The sequence below is a fragment of the Lontra canadensis genome, unplaced genomic scaffold (assembly GCF_010015895.1).
Source record: "Lontra canadensis isolate GAN:19392208 unplaced genomic scaffold, GSC_riverotter_1.0 scaffold119, whole genome shotgun sequence".
Lineage (NCBI taxonomy): Eukaryota > Metazoa > Chordata > Mammalia > Carnivora > Mustelidae > Lontra > Lontra canadensis.
This window is the reverse complement of record NW_022631113.1, coordinates 1,332,253-1,353,127: the sequence shown is the minus strand read 5'-3', so window position 1 is coordinate 1,353,127 and position 20,875 is coordinate 1,332,253. Positions and strand designations below refer to the sequence as shown.

The window sequence follows — 20,875 nt, the reverse complement described above, 5'->3', positions numbered from 1 at the left end:
GAAGATATTTCTAACATTAAATGTTATCTTGATATAACTGTTAACTTACAAAATTGAAGTTGACTAATACTTTATATCACTCAAACTCCTGAGCTTTAAGACAACTCACACTTAAATTCATTTATTCAAAGCATATTTACTAAACCATCTAAACTGTACCAGTGTCTTGGGCTCTGGTTATATGTAACTAAACAGAACTGATGGAAATCCTTTCCCTCATGGAGCATCTATCATAAACTAGGAAATGTTAGCAGAGTTCAGAAACATATATGTACACTGATTAAGCATGACATCTAAATTCCCTTGTTCTGGTGAAAATTATCAGAGAAAACAAATAGTAGAAATAGGTTTCTGGACCCAGGAAAGTGTTAACAAGGAATTTTGGAAGACATAGTAAATGATGCTAATATACTTGCATCTGTAGAGAACCAGGCAGGACACCATCAAAACTCCATGACTCAAAGTTCTAAAGTGAGGCTTCAAGGAATATTTACATAGCTCTTTTTATTTGTTTTGGTGATGATACACAAGAAATACTTAATGTTGCTGAATGTGAAACTGGTAGGACCCATGAGTATAATGATAAACAACTTAGTTTTATTCTCCCGCTGTCTCTTCAAACTTATTCAGTGGAGGTAGGGGACTATATTTTTTTCCTGTATCTGTATGAAAATTCAGGTAGCCTCATAATTTCAGATTACTGTTTGTTAATATAAAGTCTTACAGTTAGTTTAAACAGCATATGGTCTTGGCTCAGGGACATAACGCATCCCTATGTAAGAATAAATACTAGCAACCTAATGAAAAGATAGGACTTCCTCCTTTCCCACACTCAAGGAAGGGGGCGCAGAGGGAGGAGAGGAAGGAGAAAAAGCTAAGTTCTGTCTTGGTCAACACTGCTATTTCTTAAGTGGTGTCATTCTCTCTGTGCATGGCAAATGTTTAACGCCAAATTTTTATCTAGTTAAGGCACTGTATATGTTCTTACAGTCTATAACCACACTGAACTGGCCATATGCAGTTCCTTAAGGGTGTAATTTATCTCTATGTTCCTCTGTACCTTGAATGTCCTACATAGTTAAATCTGGATACTTGATTCAAGTTGAGCTTGGGGCAAGACTGCCTCGTAGATGGTTCTGCATGTCCCATGCTGTCTCCTTGGTTGCATTTTATGATGCTGGCTCACACTGATGATCATGGCCTAGACTCTACTTCCTTAGGACTGGCAATTTGGTGACATTCTAAATATATCATTCCTTATTCATATGTTTATTTTTTGTTTTTTTTGTTTTTGTTTTGTTTTGTTTTGTTTTTTTTGGCTAGACGATTTATATAAACAGAAAGTTTCCCTACTGAATTAATGATTATTCTGAGGAACAGTTTGTATGGGAAACCCAGGAAAATGCAGGATTCCACCCTTTAATGCATCCTTTGTTTAAACATTTATTTGTCCTTTAAAAAGTCAATTCCCCAGATTTCAAAGGTGAACTATGAGTTAGTTAATTAGTATTATTAACAACTTATGGGTTTAAATAAATGTGTTTTTGGGGTGCCTCTGTGGCTCAGTTGTTAAGCATCTGCCTTTGGCTCAGGTCATGATCCCAGGGTCCTGGGAGTCCTGCATCCGGCTCCCTGCTCAGCAAGAAGCCAGCTTCTCCCTCTCCCACACCCCCTGCTTGTGTTCCCTCTCTCTCTGTGTCTCTCTTTGTCAAATAATAAATAAAATCTTAAAAAAATAAATAAATGTGATTTGTTTAAGTACATTGATGCAGGTATACTTAGCAGTGGTTATATTTTAACACTTTCTTTTTCTTGTGAGCATCCTCTTCATATTTAATATTAACACCCAAATAAACATTAAGAGAGTATACTTGTTTTTTCTAAATCCAAGTAAAAATTATACGAAGTCAACTTTTCTGTGAAAAATATCTAAAAGTCATGCATACATCTAGAGTTATTTATGATTGCCCCAAAATAAACTATTCTGTACCTAAAAACAAACATAAGGGACATGACATTGCTCTAGGATTTTCATGTACTCTGAGAATCAGGTCACTCCAGTTCTAGTTTTCATAATATTTAAACATTTTAAACTTCATGCACATAAAGTCCTATTTACTAAATAGTACTTTAAGGACCTACTTTGAAGAGAAGTATTAGGGAATGGAAATTTATACATTGTATTTCATTTTTTTCAATGTTTAATTCTTTAAATGAGATTGTCCTAAGGTGTCTCTGTCTCTCTCGTGCACACACACACACACACAAGAGGTTGGTGGAGAAGACTAACAAATTTAAGTCATATTGCTTGTTCTCAGGAATCCCTATAATGTGGCAAGAAAGAAAGATGTTTATCAAGAATGTAGAGTAATTTGAATATTGCCAATTTTCTCAAAAACAATTCTATATTAACCCTGAAAAGAATGAAATCTGGAAAAAATGCATTTAAAAATCTGCTTTGTATACCATTGCATTACAACCCCCCCCCCATGCAAACTGCAGTGCTTTTCTTAGGTGAAGAGGGCTGAAAAAGAAAAAAAAAAAAGTTCTTCTTTATGATTTTGACTCTATTTCAGAAGCTTGACACTAATTCCTTATAAGATTCTAGAACCTATTTAAACAGATGTTTGTGAATATTTGGGGAGAAGATAATGTCAGTGTACAAAAACTTCTAACGATGTTATTTATAAACACTAATTCAATCCATCAACAACCTGATGAGGTAGGAATGTCACTAACCCACTGTGACAAAGATATTAAGTAACTTGTCTGAGGTCACCATCACAAAGAGGTGGTAGAACTGGACTATCAACCCAAGAATCTTTCCTCCATAACCTACGTTTTAAACCACTAAAATATTCTGCCTTTCTTTTATAATTTTATTTTTTTCAACAAGAACTATTTTTTCTAAGTCCTTATGATATCATTATGAATTTATTAAATAAAATGTGAGAAAAATATTGATTCATTCAGGGAGATTTGGGGTTACTTGATGAATGATACCTAAAGAGAATCAATTAGTAGAACATTTCAGCCTATTAGGAATTCTCTAATGACAAGAAGAATTGATCTCTTGATTTATGCTGTTTATATTCCTCAATGATTTAAGGTAGTACAAGTAATACATCCTTTTACAATTTGGAAATGATACAAAGATTGTATAAATAGCTAATATGATAGTTTAGAATGTCAAGACTCAAAAGTATCTGAAGAATAGCCTCCAGTTATAGAATGAATAACTCACAGAAACAAAAGACACACCATTGGGAATATAGTCAATGATACTGTAGCAGTGTTGCATGGTGACAGATGGTAGCTACACTCGTGGTGATTATAGCATAGAGTATAGAGAAGTTGAATCACCATGTTGTACTGAAACTAATATAACATTGTGTGTTGTATTGTCAACAATACTCAAATTTTTTTAAAAAAGTTAATTATCTAAAAAGCCTAAATCAGTGGACTGGGAAACACACTTAATATGGACAAATGCAAATTCCTAGTAAAAAAAAACAAAGAATTGGCTTAATCAAATTGGCTTAATAAAATTTCATATTGAAAAGGCATGTCACTTAAGGGGTCACACATTCAGCTAGCAAAACAGTTTTATGAATTATGATGACATTTATAAACTATTCTCCAAACTGAGGCTTATGTTTGCTCCAGTGTCTCTTCACTAGCCTGTTCACTTCTAGAATATTGTATGGGAAGGGTTGGGGACAGGAGGTGCTTTAAAAAATGGTCAGCCAAGAAGCCTGATGAGGAGTGGTCAAAAGAAATGAGGATATTTGGTCTGGAGGACCAAATAGGTACTATAGCAGAGGTACTAAACTATAGGTATAGAACCTCTGCTATAGGTGCTATAGGTACTATAGTACTATAGTACCTATAGCAGAGGTATTATAGGTACTATAGCAGAGGATTTGTTTATTTAAATGGCTAGAACACAGAAGAATTAGTAGACTTGTTTCTTCACGGAGAATGTAATAAAGTTAAGGTAGAAGCAAATCTAGGCCCACCTCACTCTTGAATTTGCTAAAAATAGAGTAGGCTTTCCACAAAAGCTTAGACATATAAAAATGGCTAGGGATGATGGAAGAATTGCTACCCCACCGCAGGGAAAGCTGGATTATGTAACATCTGACATCTCAAGTCTATGTCTCTTCATTTGTAACATTCATAGAACATTAAACAGCAAACATATATGAGTCTCACTGATACATAATAGACTAATATAGAGCTTATAGTAATTCAATATATATATACTTATAGGCAATTGGCTATTAGGGATTTAAATTAGAATTATTGTGTAAACAATATATGCCCATTTCCTCCTCAAAGTTATCTTACTATATTTTTTCTAGTAGTTCAAACCAATCAGCAGGAGAAAATCTAAGTTTAATTTTGGCAGACTCCATCATGACGCTTTGCCTTCAGAGCTATTTACAATGTTACAGTGGTATTATCTTCATCTATGTCTATGTACTTTTCTTTTCCTCCGTCCTTTTAGTTTCTTTGATTTTTCCACACCAAATCCTGTGGCCCCATAATGTTTGAGAGTTTAGCTTTAGCTGCATCAATTATCCACAGCCTAAGATTCACATGTATTTGAGTTAATCAACAGCTCTAATGTGGGTATCAGCTATCACTTTCTGTAAAATGCCAGCTAGTAAATATTTTATTCAATTCTGCTCTGTATGTGAATATAGCCATAGACATTATATAAAGAGAGTAGCTAAGTTACAAACACATTTTATTTATGGACACTAAAATTTGAATTTCATAGAATTTTCATGTGTCATGAAAAATTCTCCTTCCTATGATATTTCTCCCCATCCACTTAAAAGTATAAAGCCATTCTTAACTCACAGTCCATGCCAAAACTGGGGAAGCAGGGTGAATGTTACCCAAGGAAACAACTTTTGGACACTGTTCCATTGCATGTACTAGTATGTACCTTCTCATAAATAAGTTTATGAGAAAGTCATTGAAGCTCCTTTACCTTCTAGAAACAGGTAAGTATAGAATGCTTTAAAATATGTAACTCTGAGAGCTTTGTTTTCACTTCTCGTCTGTCCTATAAATTCTTTTTTTTAATGATTTTATTTATTTATTGGACAGAGAGAGAGATCACAAGCAGGCAGAGCAGCCGATAGAGAGGGGGGAAGCAGGCTCCCTGCTGAGCAGAGAGCAGGATGCGGGGCTTGATCCCAGGACTCTGAGATATGACTTAAGCTAAAGATGGAGGCTTAACCCACTGAGCCACCCAGGCACCGCTGTCCTATAAATTATTGCCATTCTCTTGTAGGTTGAGCTATCATTTTAAGTCTTATCATTACTCTCAAAAATATAAATGGTATGTTCCAGCACATGAAAAACCCCTCAAACTTCTATTTTCCCTTCAAGCCTACTTCCCTAGTTCCATCATTCCTTCAGATGGGGGTATATCTTCTTCTCTAGCATTTAACATTTCACTTTTAATAGGTCTTCACAATTAGAATCTTTTCAGGCAAAGTTGCAAGCATTATTCTAATTGCCCACTTGGGTTTCATACTATTTAATATGACAGAGGAGTCAAACATTTTCTTGGGGAAAATAAAACTTCCCTCATTAAGTTTAACTGATACATATCACGGGAGTTTACTGAATACTGGTTTTGCTACAAAGTCCATTGTATAGAAATTTAGGAAGGTTGATTTATTAACTTGTTTCCCCTAATATTTAGAATTCGGTAAAGAACCTATTCCTCACCCTTATTCTCTGGGGCCATTCTCTCAATTTTTTACCAGTCTGGCTATTTTTTTTACAAAAATTATTAGAATTGTCTCATGCTTTTCTTGAAACTGTTTGTTCTCTATGATCCTTACCTGTCAGCATCAAATTTGAAAGTATACAGGTGGCTAGCATCAGAGGAAAGGGGCAGATAGGCCCTTCAGAACTTCACAATGACCAACGGAACTTCACTTTGACGCTGGCAATTAAAGCCACCAGCTTTGTTTTACTAATGATAAATAATAAATTAAAAACTATCAGTTTTTATTTTCTCTAATCATTCTTAATTGGAGCCATTGTTTCTTATTTAACTACTATGATCACTTATACCACCAGTGCATTCAAAAGTCCATAATTTCCTTTAATCTATCCATAGCCAAGTTTCTGAAAATATTTGCCCCAAGAGACTAGGAAATGCGATATCACTATAATGTGGGGGGTGTTGGCACACATTTCAAGACACAGAGCTCCATCCCTTTCTTATTACCTTTTTGCATATTTCCTTCCTTTTTCCCTATCTCCCTCCTTTCTACTGCCAACCTTAATTTAAGAAACCACAGGAATGTTGCTGACTTTTCAGTAATCTAGATTGTTTTCTATAGATGCCTTTTGGAGGAAACCCAACTCCTTCCTCTTACTTACCTTAACTCTGACGATAAAGGATTTATTAAAGGAAGTTTCACTTAAGTATTCTAATCAACATCTGATAAAACACAAACTATTTTAAAAATATATCTGGGGGTGCCTGGGTGGCTCAGTGGGTTAAAGCCTCTGCCTTAGGCTCCGGTCATGATCTCAGGATCCTGGGATCGAGCCCCAAATCGGGCTCTCCGCTCAGCGGGGAGCCTGCTTCCTCCTCCTCTCTCTCTGTCTGCCTCTCTGCCTACTTGTGATCTCTGTCAGTCAAATAAATAAACAAATCTTTAAAATATATATATATATATATATATATCTGTATTGAAAATATAAAACAAACCAAGCTTCTAATGTAATTGGAGTCTTTTGGATCCATGTGCTACTAGCTGATGTCCAATTTACCTAGATAGAGTTTATAACAAAGTCACCCATTAAGATTTTAAACTGCTGGGGTGCCTGGGTGGCTCAGTGGGTTAAAGCCTCTGCCTTCAGCTCAGGTCATGATCCCAGGGTCCTGGGATCGAGCCTCATATCCGGCTCTCTGCTCAGCAGGGGGTCTGCTTCTCCCTCTCTCTCTGCCTGTCTTTCTGCCTACTTGTGATATCTATCAAATAAATAAATAAATAAATAAATAAATAAATCCTTAGGAAAAAAAAGATTTTAAGCTGCTAAATTCTGCTCTTCTGCCATATTTTTCCTTTAACTATTAATCTAAATCTTGTGTAATGAGAAATTATAAAAATTCCCAGTTTCAAGAGTGAACATTATATAATTAATATTATGAGGGTGATTCTCTATAGTAATCATTACTAAATTTTCAAAAATTAGAATAATCACATTCTATAATACTTAGTACCTTTTCTTTTCCTTTTTTTTCTTTTTATGTAGTGTTCACTGGCATTTTCTCAGCTAAAGATTTTTAAGTTGATCTGGGTCTTCTGTAATATATATATTTATAGAAAATAATGGAATATCTATATATCATAATACAGAAATAATATAATTATATATTATAATCTATTTGTCTATCTATAATTTTCCTGATATGGATACTTCCGAAAATGATATGAGGGACTAGTATACATCTTTGTTTATAGAGCCATTATTGTAAGAAAAACTGCTATTAGCATATTATTCAACATTCTATATAAGTAGTCACAAGGCCTTTTTTCTTTTTAATGTATAATGACATTACCCATCATTTAGTATCATACAGAGCATTATAATTGTCCTAAAAATTCCTTATTCTCTCCCTATTCATCCCTGTCATGCCCTGGAACCATAGATCTTTTTAGTATCTCCATAGTTTTGCCTTTTCTGGAGTGTCTTACACTTAGAATCATAGTGTGTAATCTTTTTGGTCTGGCTTCTTTAACTTACCAGTATACATTTAAGTTTTCTTCATGTCTTTTCACGGCTTGATAGCTCATTTCCTTGCGGTTCTGAATAATAATTCCATTATATGACATCAAGAGTTTAGCTAAGCTACTCCATGGTCTTGCTGCCTGGGTATCCATTTTGTTTGGCCAACTGTCCTGGAGGGACTTGCAAACACATACATGCCCCAGATAGCAACCACAGAGTCACAGGCAAATATAAGTCCCTGATAGGATCTCCCCCAACAGCATGTGAGATTAGCAGTCTCCTCTTACATAGGACCCCTGTGGGGTTTACCAAAATTCAGCTCTTCTGGTTTTAATGGACCAATCTAGGCCTAGCCAAGGAACCTCAAAGAATTCTACCCATGGACCTTAATATAGGCATCTGCCCCAGATCCTGCCTTGTTCTTTTTGAACTCTGCCTTGACCTCATCATGTGATCCCTTGAGGTACACCTCTGGGTACTTCCTCTAGGACTCATGAGTAATAAAGTTCTCTACTTCAGTTTTTCTTATAATCTGTTGTTGGACCATGATTCACCATCAAGCACCCTACGGTCCATTTAACAAATGTTAATTTAACAAAGTCACGAGGTACCATTTTTTTTTTATCCTTTCACCTATTAAAAGACATCTTGGTGGTTTCCAAATTTGGGCAATTATTTTTTAAAAAGCTGCTATAAATACCCATGTGCAAGTTTTTGTGTAGACATAAATTTTCTACTTCTTTGGGTAAATACCAAGGAGGTGGCAAAATATACAATCATATGGTTAGAGTATGTTTAGTTTTGCAAGAAACCACAAAACTGTCTCCCAAAATGGCTATATCATTTTGCATTTTTACCAGCAATGAATAAGAATTGTTAACAGGACCTTTTATGTAAGACATGCTCCAGAGGCTCCCTTAAATTCAAGTGTATTATATTCAGGAAAACAAGGTAATGATTATGTCAGATAAAGATGAGCATGAGGTATCTTTTAGTTTAAAAATTAATAATATATTCTGACAGTGCACTTAAAGTAATTTGATATAAATACACATTATAAAATAAGTGAAAAGTATACCCATACATATATATAGGTATACACATAACTTCCCACACAAGGGGAGGGAGAGAAAAAATTGTGTATATACACACATGTGATTTTTGTATAACAACAATGTTATCTTCCACATATAGTGTATTTTTGAATTTATAAAAAACAATGAATTTTATCATTTTGTTTATTTTTTTCACCTATACCATATTATCTATTTTTTATATGGAGAATAGAATTAGAAAGATTGAGTCACATGCCCAAGGCAACACAGCTATTAAGTGGCAAAACCATAATTTAACACTTCTTGTCTTCTAAAAACAAATCAAATACTTTTCCACACCTTAAGGCTCATAACACCACATGTGTATACACACGCATGCCCTGCTAATACAACCATTTAAACACACGCATTATTTGAAATGTATCAATTCATTTCCTGTGTTCATCTTTCTCTTAATAGATACAACACCGAATGTAAGGGTAGCCTAACCTAGTATGGTTTAGTATTATACCCCTGTTTCTACCTGGTTCTAATTACTGTAAGTGATTTTTCCTCATAATTTATTTCCTATCACCTGGCTGTTTTGAAGTTAGAGGTGTATAATAAAATCACAGATTAAGAGATGGCGGTTTAAGATGACGTTTGGTAGAGGCCAAAACAATCATGTAAGAAAACAGTTACCTTAATGACAGATGTCTCAACTCTGGATGGGGGACTCTGAACTTGGGCCGCTGCTGCCATATTTGCAATGGTGCTGAGATGGTTCATCTGGCTCATTGCCATGGTGACAGATGCTGGAGGTAGGCTGACAGGGATTAGAGGATGGGGCATCATCATGAAAGGAAGTTCCAGTCCTATAAAAAATATACATATATCATCACTGCTCTGGTCAAATAAAACTATGAAAACTATGAAACATGGTATATCTCATTTATTAAAATGGCAAAAAACATAAATCATTGAAAATTTAAGCATTTAAAAGATGTTCTAATAATGATTGCCAAAGGAAAAATATTTGTCCCCTTTTAGGCAACAATATCCACTCACCACTCAAGGGAATTAATTTTAAGGCTAACTAGTCCGGTGCCATGTTTTATCCTGTCACCACGCGTCATGTGTTTCATACAAATGGTCAATTTCTTGTTGTATTATTCTTCTGATCAGTCTCATTCTTGTTTAAAATATGAGGGCTTTTTTTTAGCTTATCACAATTAATTATCTCTTTATTCTGTCCTATATTTTACTATCCAATAATTAGATTCTTTTTTCTGTGCAACTACTTTTAGTGCTAAGACATGCCATTATACAATTTGGCAGAAGGTGGTTCTGCTGAAGGGGGTGGAGAGGATGACGAAGTGCGAGGCTGCGAGGTCCAGGAATGCAGAGTGGGGTAAGAGAAGCATGAGAACCCTGGGGTGGGTAAGAGTAAGGTGTTTCCTTATCCCAGGAGACATCACTGCTGCTTGTGGGGAATGGATATATACAATCAGATACAATATTATTCCCAGTTTTCTAATGATTAATTTGAAATGAGGTTTTATTTATTTATTTATTTACTTACTTACTTACTTATTTATTTTGAAATGAGGTTTTAGACAGTATACCCCATTTGGATATTGGCCAGGCAACTTCTGGGGATATAATTTCAAGTAAGTAAATTTCCCCCAAACCATATTTTCTTTTTTGTTTTTATCTTACATAGGTTCTCAATTAAAAAAAAAAAAATTCTACAATATTTAGCCTATTTTTGGAGTCTAATCTAGTTTGACTAACCAAATTAAGTTACAATGGGTTCTGTTATATACCTAGAGAATTAATTACTTTGTGGAACAGAAGACCCCTGGTAGTTGTAGACTTATCCTTATATTAAGTGATATTCTAGCCACCATTCAGAATTAAAGTTCCTCATGGAATTCCACCACAAATCCTAAACATGGAATCATTAAATGCCCCCACTTGGTTAGAAATAGTACAAAGAACATAAGAGATAACTTTATAAAGGTTTATAAATGAAATGTGTGTGTATCAATAAATATATCACCTTTTTCCAACTACAGAGAAACAAAAGTTGGTGATTATGGCAATATAGTATCAAAGTCAAAACAGTACATTTGTGGGCTGGTATCTTAATAATGATGGCCATGTCTTAGATTTCAGTAGATTCTGAAACACCCTAATAGAATATATCTTAGAAGGTGTTTATGAATAATTTGAATTTAGATATGTCCCCAAATTAAATTAACTTATTGTTTAACTGAATCTGTTGAATATACAAACTACCCACTTGAAAGAAAATTTCTGTAATGTCCCCCATCAGTTTATGAGTTTTCATTTCTTAAAAAAGGAAATCATATTTCTTGTAATGTGCTTAGAAACAGTAAAGTTGGTAAAACTCCAATTTCAATGCTTTAGCTCTATTAAAAACCTCATTGTAAAATCTCTACGACATAGTTTTTAATGAAGAATACTTAGTTACTGCCATGATTTTTTTCCATTTACTTCACGAAGACAGTTAAGGTTCAATATAAATTCAAACTCATTAGCTCAATACTGTCTGGATCTTAGAGTAAATTGTTCAGAAGTGGGTAATGAAAACTCAATTCAAATTCTTCAGCAATCAAACAAAGCAATTTTATTAAACAATGAAAAGAATCAATTAAAATGGATATCTTTATTATCTTTATTATTTTACAAGAAACCATGACAGCTTTTGGCTAAAAAAAAGTTTATAGTTTCATCCAGAAATGACTCATAAAAGAAATTTCTCCAGCTTGTTCCTACACTGTGATATAAAAGTTCACTTCCATATTCTCAAACTGATGTACTTTACTTTTTTATTTATGCCTTTTTTGACACTTATGCCAAGGTCCTAGTCAAATATGTAAAAATTGTAAGTATGAATTTTTCAAAGGTATGGTATCACGTAAACATTGAGTGATAAAACATTTTTAAGATCTCCACTCTACAACACCTTTATCAATGAATGGTCAAATTTTTTCTTTACATTTTTACTTTTCATAGTATCAGTTAAAACAAAAATTGAGGCATAATCACCGACAGTTGATACAGAAATAATACTTTGGAGTGAATGCTATTTGAATGTGAAAACTGAATTGGGAATTTGTAATTAATGGATAATCTCTACATATTTCATTTACGATACCCAACAAAAGCAAGCTTTATATTTACATAGTATTTTGCTTATATGGGCAATTAATATATGGAGTGTAGAAAAATATTCACATTCATTATTTTAGATTCAGTTTGAGCTCTGTTTATATCTATTACCCACTTTTGCTTTTCTGTTCACTTGAACCAATTTCTTCTTTTATTTGAATTCTGATTGCCAGTTAATAAGTTGGAAGAAGTGATTTTTCCAAATACATTTCAATTTTACTGTCATAGTGGAGAAGCACTGTAACTCTGTTTTTCACATTATATAAAATATTAAGCCAAAATTCTGACTGAATCATTCAGAAACAGATTATAGACAAAATACCAACTATTTTCACATCTCTTTTGCATCACAGAATATTAGTCCCTTGTGTAAGGTAAATATCAATCATCCATATGTGAATTTTCCATAGCAAGTTTATAACACTAGATTGGATTTTCCCACTACATAAAATGCTCCTAGCCATCTCCACCAATCATCATTTGTTAAATACTCATGATGTTAGCTCATTTGGGTAATAAATAGAGCAAACAATTAAGAAACTAAGTCTGATGAAAAATATACAATATATAACTAAGTCAGCTGTAAGTGATTTTTGCATTATTTATAACATCCTTTTCTTCTGTTAACATGAATAAATAAGAATTGAAAATAGGCCATTTCAGAACAAGACTTACCCATAGTTATTAAATGTATAATTTCAGGTGCTTTGGTTTAAGCCAACATATTCAGTGGGATTGATATAAGCCTATACACACACACACACACACACACACACACACACACTATGCCTACATACAAATACATATACACACATATACACATATATACCTTTAAAAGTAAAGTGTACTACCATGCCTACATGAAATCTTGCAAGAGAAAGAAGATTAAAGATGTAAGAAAAATTCTTATATTCTTATATTTGCTAAGGAGAGTTAGAGAGAAACAGAAAAGAACTGATGAATTTCTCCTTCCCCATTCTATGGAATCACAGTGTTTCTTGACTTTACAATGGAAAAACAAGATGAACTTGATATAGCCCTTGTATCCTCAAAGAACACATACTGTAATAGGTTGTCAAAGCATGTATGCAAAAACTCATAAAATAAAACTATAAAATGGTTTAAGCCAAGGAAACTGGATATGAGTTTATGAAAAGACTCAGAGAGTGTATCCAGCTGTTGATTACTTGGGATCTATAATCATACATTTATGTTGGGGATAGGGAGTGGCAGGGAGAGAGGATCTCCCATACCTGGTCATACACACAGATTGTGGAGAAGGGCAGAAACAGTCTCAGGATAGACATCTGCTTACATAGGTTCAGCTGAGAGTAGAACACAACAGGCAGCTGCTATATGCTGATGTTAAGAGTGTAACCACAAGCACAATCAAGGTCAGCCATGAAAGCTACAGCATGATTTTGGTGGAGTGAAAATTAATAAATGTACAGTCTTACAATAGCCAGAGGTAAGTAGGTACATAAATGAAAGAAAATTGAAATTAACGCCTGATTACTAATTCTGTCTCTAGCTAAAAGCTGTTAATTATGCATTTTATATAACCTGAAACAATTCCATTCCCCTGCCTAATTATATAGATATTAAGAATTTATCAACAAAAATGTATACAAACATATGGAACCTATTTACAAAAAAGTGACTGTGTGTGTTTAGTTTTCCTTTGTGTAAAAAGATGTATGTTCTTCAGGAATAAGCAAGGTGATCTTTGGATTCAGTGTAGCTGAAATGTGAATCTGTAAAGCCCAAGTATGGGAGATTCTCTCCCACCTTCTACTCTCTCCACCTCAACATTTCAAAATCGTTCAGATTCTGAAAAAAAAGCGGATGGCTTGATGCACTGTCTCAGTCTGTCTATGAGCTCAGATGACTTATCTTGGCTTGCCCCTATTTTATATTTTAACATCTTTTGGGATACATATTTTGTGATGGACCAAGTTTTGAATTCAGAAATATACTGCTTTGAAGAGAAACTCTTAAATTTTGAAAGCTATCTCTACTCTAAAGGTAATCAGATTATGGGATAGTCAGAACTGATAGGTTACAAACATAAAATGGCTTTGGTTTTCCTCTAATTAGTGTCTTCAAACATGTTTTGTCAAGGCTCCCTTTTCAGCCCCTTAATAGCCTCCTAGAATCGAAAAATCCATTCTGGAGTTGCCTGGGTGGCTCAGTTGATTCAACAACTGACTTGATTTTTGCTCAGGTCATAATCTCAGGATCATGAGATTGGGACCCATGTTCAGTGTGGAGTCTGCTTGAGATTCTCTCTCTCCCTCACCCTCTGCTCCTCCCCTGTGGGCACACATGCTCTCTCCGACAAAAACAACAACCACAACAACAAAAACCTCACAAAAACAAACAAAAAAATTCATTCCAGTTAACACTCATCTCTCTTTCCCCTTCCCCATCAACATTGGCCAGCCCTAGAGCCTAGGTCGTCTGGAAGACATGGGCTTGGCTAGTTTTTTATCCATCCTCCTCCTTTCTTTCTCCTGCATAGTAGGATAAAGGCCTCCTACCCTACCAGTTTCTGCTCAAGTCCTCCCTGCACTGCTATAACTCTGCCTATCCACCATTTACATCTTCCACATGGCAGGTACCTAAATGCTAAGAATCTCCTAAGCCATGTCTGATCCTTTAAAGGGGCCCTTCCAAAGGAACTTCTGGAAATCTCCCTCAGCTTCCTCTTCTTCTAAGCTCCTGGAACTGCCATTTCCTTTGAACCTAAGGTCCTTCTCTCGGTGTGGGTCCTCTTGTTCCAATTATGTCCATTCTCTCTACCCTACCACTTCTCAATTCTTTATCCCCATGCTCAGATACATACAGAAAACAGAGCGGTAGTTCACATCAAAACAGAAATGCACCCCCCTTTTTTTTTTCGTACTGGTTACCTTTCTTAATTAGTCTAGGTCTCCATTCTGTATAAGACAGATAATCAACAGTCACTGGGCAAAAATCCATAGCAAAAGAGAAAACAAGATGAACAAAATTTGAGGAAAAGCAACACCATGAAAAAGAAGGTCCAAAATGAATAGATAGAGCAACTAATTTGAAAGATACCAGATAATTCAGGAAAGATATTTTCAAATTTTAATTAATGCCCACACAAAGATTTAAGAAACACTCTAACTTTTATATACTATAAAAGAAGAGGAGGTTATTTAAAAAATAAGACATTCAGCTTTGAAATGAGGTGGAGTCACCCATAATCCTTGAATCGTTCTCCTGGAACTCCCCCCACTTCCCTTTACCTGGTGTGAAGAAACGCTCTCAAAAAGGGATCAGTGAGCCTCCCTCCCCATCAGATGCCGTCTCTTCACTACAAGGATTTCCATAATTCCCCTCTACTATGGTCGTACCCTCTAATAATGCAGGAGGAGGAGATTTGTAGGGTCTGGAGTGATAGAATAGGCTGGTTCAGAGGGCTATTAATAAGTAGTAGCTGCTTGTTACTTTCCTTATAATGAGGAACGCCTGATACCTTTTGTTCTTGCGCGAGACCACAGAAAAATTCTGTTCCATATCTTGTTTCATGGTATATTCAATAGAACCAATGACAAATATGGCTGTATTATAAATGAAATTTTAGTAACAGATTCTTGCAAATGAAACTGAAATAAAGGGAAAGAAATGTGGATGTTTAGCATTTGGAATGCTATTTTGCAAATCAACTGAAACATTAAATTATCGATTAAGACAGATGTTCAAAAAAAAGATTACCATATTAAATGTGGAGATAATCATTAGCAAAGAAGACAAGATCACTTTGTTTTTTGGAACACAATTTTTTAAGTAGAAAAGGAAATGCAAAATGTTTTGGGGAAGCACTGTTTCTCTTTTAAAAAAAAAAAAAACCAACCACAAACTTTAGGTATGTATATGAGTGGCACCAAGTAGCCTAGCCCAGATAATCATATTTATTATTTTATCTTGCATATATCTAATGAGAAACAGATTCCAAAAGGGAAGCCCATAGTATTTTTAATGAATTTTGGATAGAGTACATGTAAAATAACCAAACACAAAATTAAAGTTATCTGTAAGAAAATAAACACCTTTAAACTATCATGCATTATAATAGTAAAAGTACACATAAATGTTATTGTCCTTTATATCTAGATAACATGTAACTATTCATTCAGATTTTCCCACAGGCTGACCCTGATAAAGGAGGCAAATCTCCGAGAGACTAGCGGTCACACCACTGCTTAGTGAGTGACGCTGATAGACTGTGACGGGAACCTGACATTGTCAAGATTTGTTTACAATGAAAATGATGGCAAGAGCAGGCATTTACTCCATACCATTGGAGACCACTTAGAAGGATGTCAATGCCATCTTAACAATGGAGACAAGACTATTCAGTAAGAGTAAATACTAGTCACAGACACTATGGACATTCAGTTGTTATTCCAAAGGTAGTGAGAATAAACAAGTTATTATCTGTCAGAGGGTTAACTTCACCCTGGTGAAAAATGAGATACAAATTGCAGCTCTACTCCTAGCGCTTTGCATAAACAGGTGAAACAGTCCTCTCATGAGTTACTGCAATGCAATCTTTAAATCTTTTTCTGGATAATGTCTGAGCTCAGTTGATCTACATTAGCTTAAAAAAACACTGAAATCTTTTGGTGTTTTGGTTCAACTTCATCAAATTATTTTAAAATGAAGAAGAAGTCATCTTTTCCAGGTACAATTAATTATAGGCACAATTTTAAAAATAAAACAAACTAAAATAAAATATTCCAGTTTAGGTATCGTGGTTTAGCAAAAACAAAAATACCACGAATGCCTAGGTTTCAATGCCCAAAGAGAAGGCCATTTCCAGAGACCAAAATTTGTATATGTACATATCTCATGTTAGATTTGGAATTGCTGGCAAAAAACAAAACTGGTTGGCTATCATGTAACCAATCCTGCTTACCTGATGTTCTGACATCAACTTATTTATTTTTTCTTAGAAAGAATAGTATTGTGATGAATTTTAACTATTCTACTACCAATAAATATGAGTCATTTAGTTAACATGTTACTCTCCCAGAAATAGACCTATTTTCTTTAGCTCTCTATCATTAACTAAAACTTACTCTGTGTTACCTGAGTGGTATTTGTTAATTAGGAATTTAAAACTTGCCATACAAGAAAGCTTCTATTTTTACCTGTGATGTATTCTTTTGAATGCAGAGCTACTTTGATACATTTAATTTGATATATTTAATGGTGAGACTATCACACCAGTGTTATTAAAGTCCATGGACTCATCACAACAAGGCTAATAGCTAGATTTCTTCACCAAGTTGAGATATTTCTATTTCCTTACATATTCTGCAGTGTTGCTGAAAGTGGCATAAGTTAACAGCCTACACAAAATGACATACAAAATACTGGAAATCAGGACTGCTTCTTTCTTTCTTTTTTTTTTTTTTTTCTTATTAGCTGAATGTCCTTCACCACGGTTAATGATTATTGTACTAGAAAGACTGAGGAACAAATTGCAAAATCAGAACTGGAGTTCAAGTCACTAAGACCAAATGGAATACAAAAAAGGGTATTTAAAGAACAGGGAGACATATAAAAAACAATTATCCTGAGAATCCTTGAGGAATCATGGAAACCCAGAACAGCATTAGGTAACTTACGATAGATAATGGCTTAGGTTTGAAAAGTCTTGATTTCAAACTCATAAAAATTATTAGAACGAATTGTTAGATACAGAATGAAGTACTTTATATAGTTTCCCTTATTTCGTACCAAATTCCAGAAAGTTTTGATACAACTTAAAATAAAAGAAGGAAGGCCATTACTATAAAGATAAAAGGTTAAATACTTTACGTGGAGAAGACAGATAATTATATCAGAAAACACTTCACTTTTTGATGCTTTTGTTTTCTCTGGACTCATTAGCACCATGCTCTAAGTGTTAACCAGGTAAAAGGGATCCCCAAAACAAAACAAAGCAAAAGCAGACTCAGAGTAAACAGTTACACAGGACTCAATACAAGGAAATAAATAGTAGCCAGATTAATTTGTATAGACTAAATATTTTGATGTTTTGCTAATATGGACTATAAGATGATTGGAAGCAAGAGCCAAATGTTTTTATTCAGTGGAAATGATCGTGTTGCAACAGATTGTTAATTTGCACAGCGAAAGTATAATGCTATTACGGACAGTGTAGAAATAAGAATACTAAAAACACGTGTATGTTTTCCAATCTAAAACATATTCATGAAATTCTTCAAAATAAAGCATTTGGCTATAATGTATCCATGTTAATTTAACTGCATCTTTTAACCTTTCTCATTGCCACTGTCAATGAATTTCTACCTTTCCCACTTTAACTCATCAAATTATTTTTCCATTAGGCAAACAAATGAACTAGAAATTCTCCTCTCTAAGGATACTGTAATTTCCCTATAGATTTACAATTACATCAAATAAAATTTCAACTTAATATACTTTATATACTGTTAGTAGAGTAATCAATGTCATGGTATATAATATTAACAAGTTTATGTTCATGGGTAACTGTTGCCCATGGTCAGCTGACATCAGTTTTAATTTCCATTGTTTTAATGCAATGTTTTTCAGGCTTAAACTATTTATGTTGAAATCAAAAAACCTTCTTCTCACTTGAGCCAAAACTGCTATTAAATTTTCCAAAAAGCATAAAACCCTCATAGGTAGGATGGCATACTCATGGGAATTATCTCAGTATTTCTCATTTGTATGGATGTACATCTTAAATTATCTTTGTCCAAACCTGGTTGGCCTTAAAGAATGACATCACCCCAATTTATAAACCAAAAACCTAGGGATCATCTTTATCTCCTCCTCTCTCACTGTGTGCCACAAATATCCATTTTGTGTCCTGTTGATTTCATCTGTGTAATTTACCTCTACTTCTATATCTGCCCCTGTAATCAGATTCAAAGATCATCATTACCTTTAAGTACAAATCTTATACTGTCACTCTCCTGCTTGGGGGACTTCAGTTGTTTCCCATTGTTATTAAAGAAAGACCCAACATTTCACGTCTCAATCTAAGCACCACACGGTTAGCCCTATGTTTCTTTTGTTCATCATTGTATCCCCAGCTTTTAACGAAGTAGGACTAATTTTCAGTCAGTTCTTGAGTTTAGAGGTGCAATTCTCAGACCAATTCTTAAATTTATATGAGGTAAACTTCAGTGTGGCTTTTAAAAATGCTGAGCTATAGCCTTTGCTCTTGAGCAACTTACAGTGTGGGAGAGAGATACACAAATATAGCAAATATGTACCTAATTTTATCCTTTGGAATAAAAAAGAGAAGATGAAGAAGAGAAAATATGTTTGACATTTTGGAAATAAACTTGATAGAAGTTGTTAAACATTTGGGTACAAAAGGGGATGAAGAGAGTAAAATGTGAAAGATGACTTGAGTATCTAGACAAACAATGGGCTGTATGGTGATATCATTAACGAGGATGATGGTGATGATACCTACCATGTATCATCGACTCTTAATGTGCCAGGCAATGAGGTAAGTTTTTATATGTACTACCCAATGAATCTTAGGAAACTCAGAGGTAGATCCACATTACTGTTATAAAGGTTGGCTTCATCTACCCCAAGATTTAGATTCTGGAATTCTGAACATGCAATCCAAACTTTGAATTGACAAATGAGGAATATCTGCCTTGACAATAAATAAAAATGAGTTCAATTTTGGACTTAATATATATGAGATATTTCAGGAACAGTCCAATAGAGATTGACAACAAGCAATTAGAAATACGGAATTGAAATTTGGGAAACAAAGCAGATACCCAATGAGGTAGATTTTGATGTCTTTGATTCATAGCTGGGAGATTAAGCCGTGATGCTTCAAGATGGTATAGAAAGCATAAAGGCATTTCTACTAAAAGTGTATTTCTACTGTAATCCACAGAATAAGTCCCAAATAAGGCAGCTGAATGACTTCAAAACAAAACAAGGAGAAGAAAAAGAAGTCTGAGACGTTGAGCAGGATTGAGCAAATATTGATATATGACTCCTACAATAAGTTCTTAGCACAAAAGAGTATCAATGTCTGTTTATAATGTTCAAGTCTCTCCACTTACTTCGAAGCTATAACATTCTTTTTAATAAGAAAATCAACATGAACACCTGACAGGTCTTGGGTCCTCAATGAATACTGAATGAATGAATGTAGGATATTACGATTGAACAAAAAGTTTAAACAATCCCATTTAAGTAAACAGACAAAACAGAGACAACGCGCACACACACACACACACAAATAGACACAGCTAAGCATAGCTCGAAGAGGTGCCATTAGTCCAATTTCTAATATGCTAAATAATTACAATATCGAGCAATTACAAGATCCGCTTAAGAACATTATGGAGAGAGGCAGCTTTAAATCAAAAGACTACATATCACAAGTAACTCAGCACATCTGAAGGGCCACTGAAATAATATTATATTATAGTGGTAGATTACATGCACATGGCAGGCCTGTTGAAAGCTACTGTTTATATGAAACCAAATCATTCTTTCCATAGCTTTTATTACATGTAGTGAAGACATACTATTCAAAGCACTTTTCATCAGTTTTTCATGGGCAGACATGGCAGGTGATTTTCAAGGTCAAAATGACCACTAAAATTTCAGTTGCTAGCAATGAAAAAAATACTTAAGAAGATTAGCACTTAATGTGTATAATTTCATTTCTACATTTTAACTCCAATTCAGGAATTAAGTATAAGCACTTATTTTTCTCCCAAGAATAAATGCATACAATATGCTTTCTACAATGTGAATTAGAATAAGAAAAATGGTTAGAAAATGTGTTTTGAAATGAGGAC

The 20,875-nt window shown here is 34.4% G+C and overlaps 1 protein-coding gene across 1 annotated transcript in view; it reads right to left on the bottom strand.

Annotated features, from left to right (window-relative positions):
- DACH1 (dachshund family transcription factor 1) overlaps positions 1 to 20,875 on the bottom strand; it is a 421,261-nt gene that overhangs the window by 119,555 nt on the left and 280,831 nt on the right. The window contains exon 4 of the mRNA XM_032841074.1: positions 9,510 to 9,682. Within this exon, the coding sequence (XP_032696965.1) occupies positions 9,510 to 9,682 (173 nt within the window). The remainder of the gene's footprint in view (positions 1 to 9,509; positions 9,683 to 20,875) is intronic.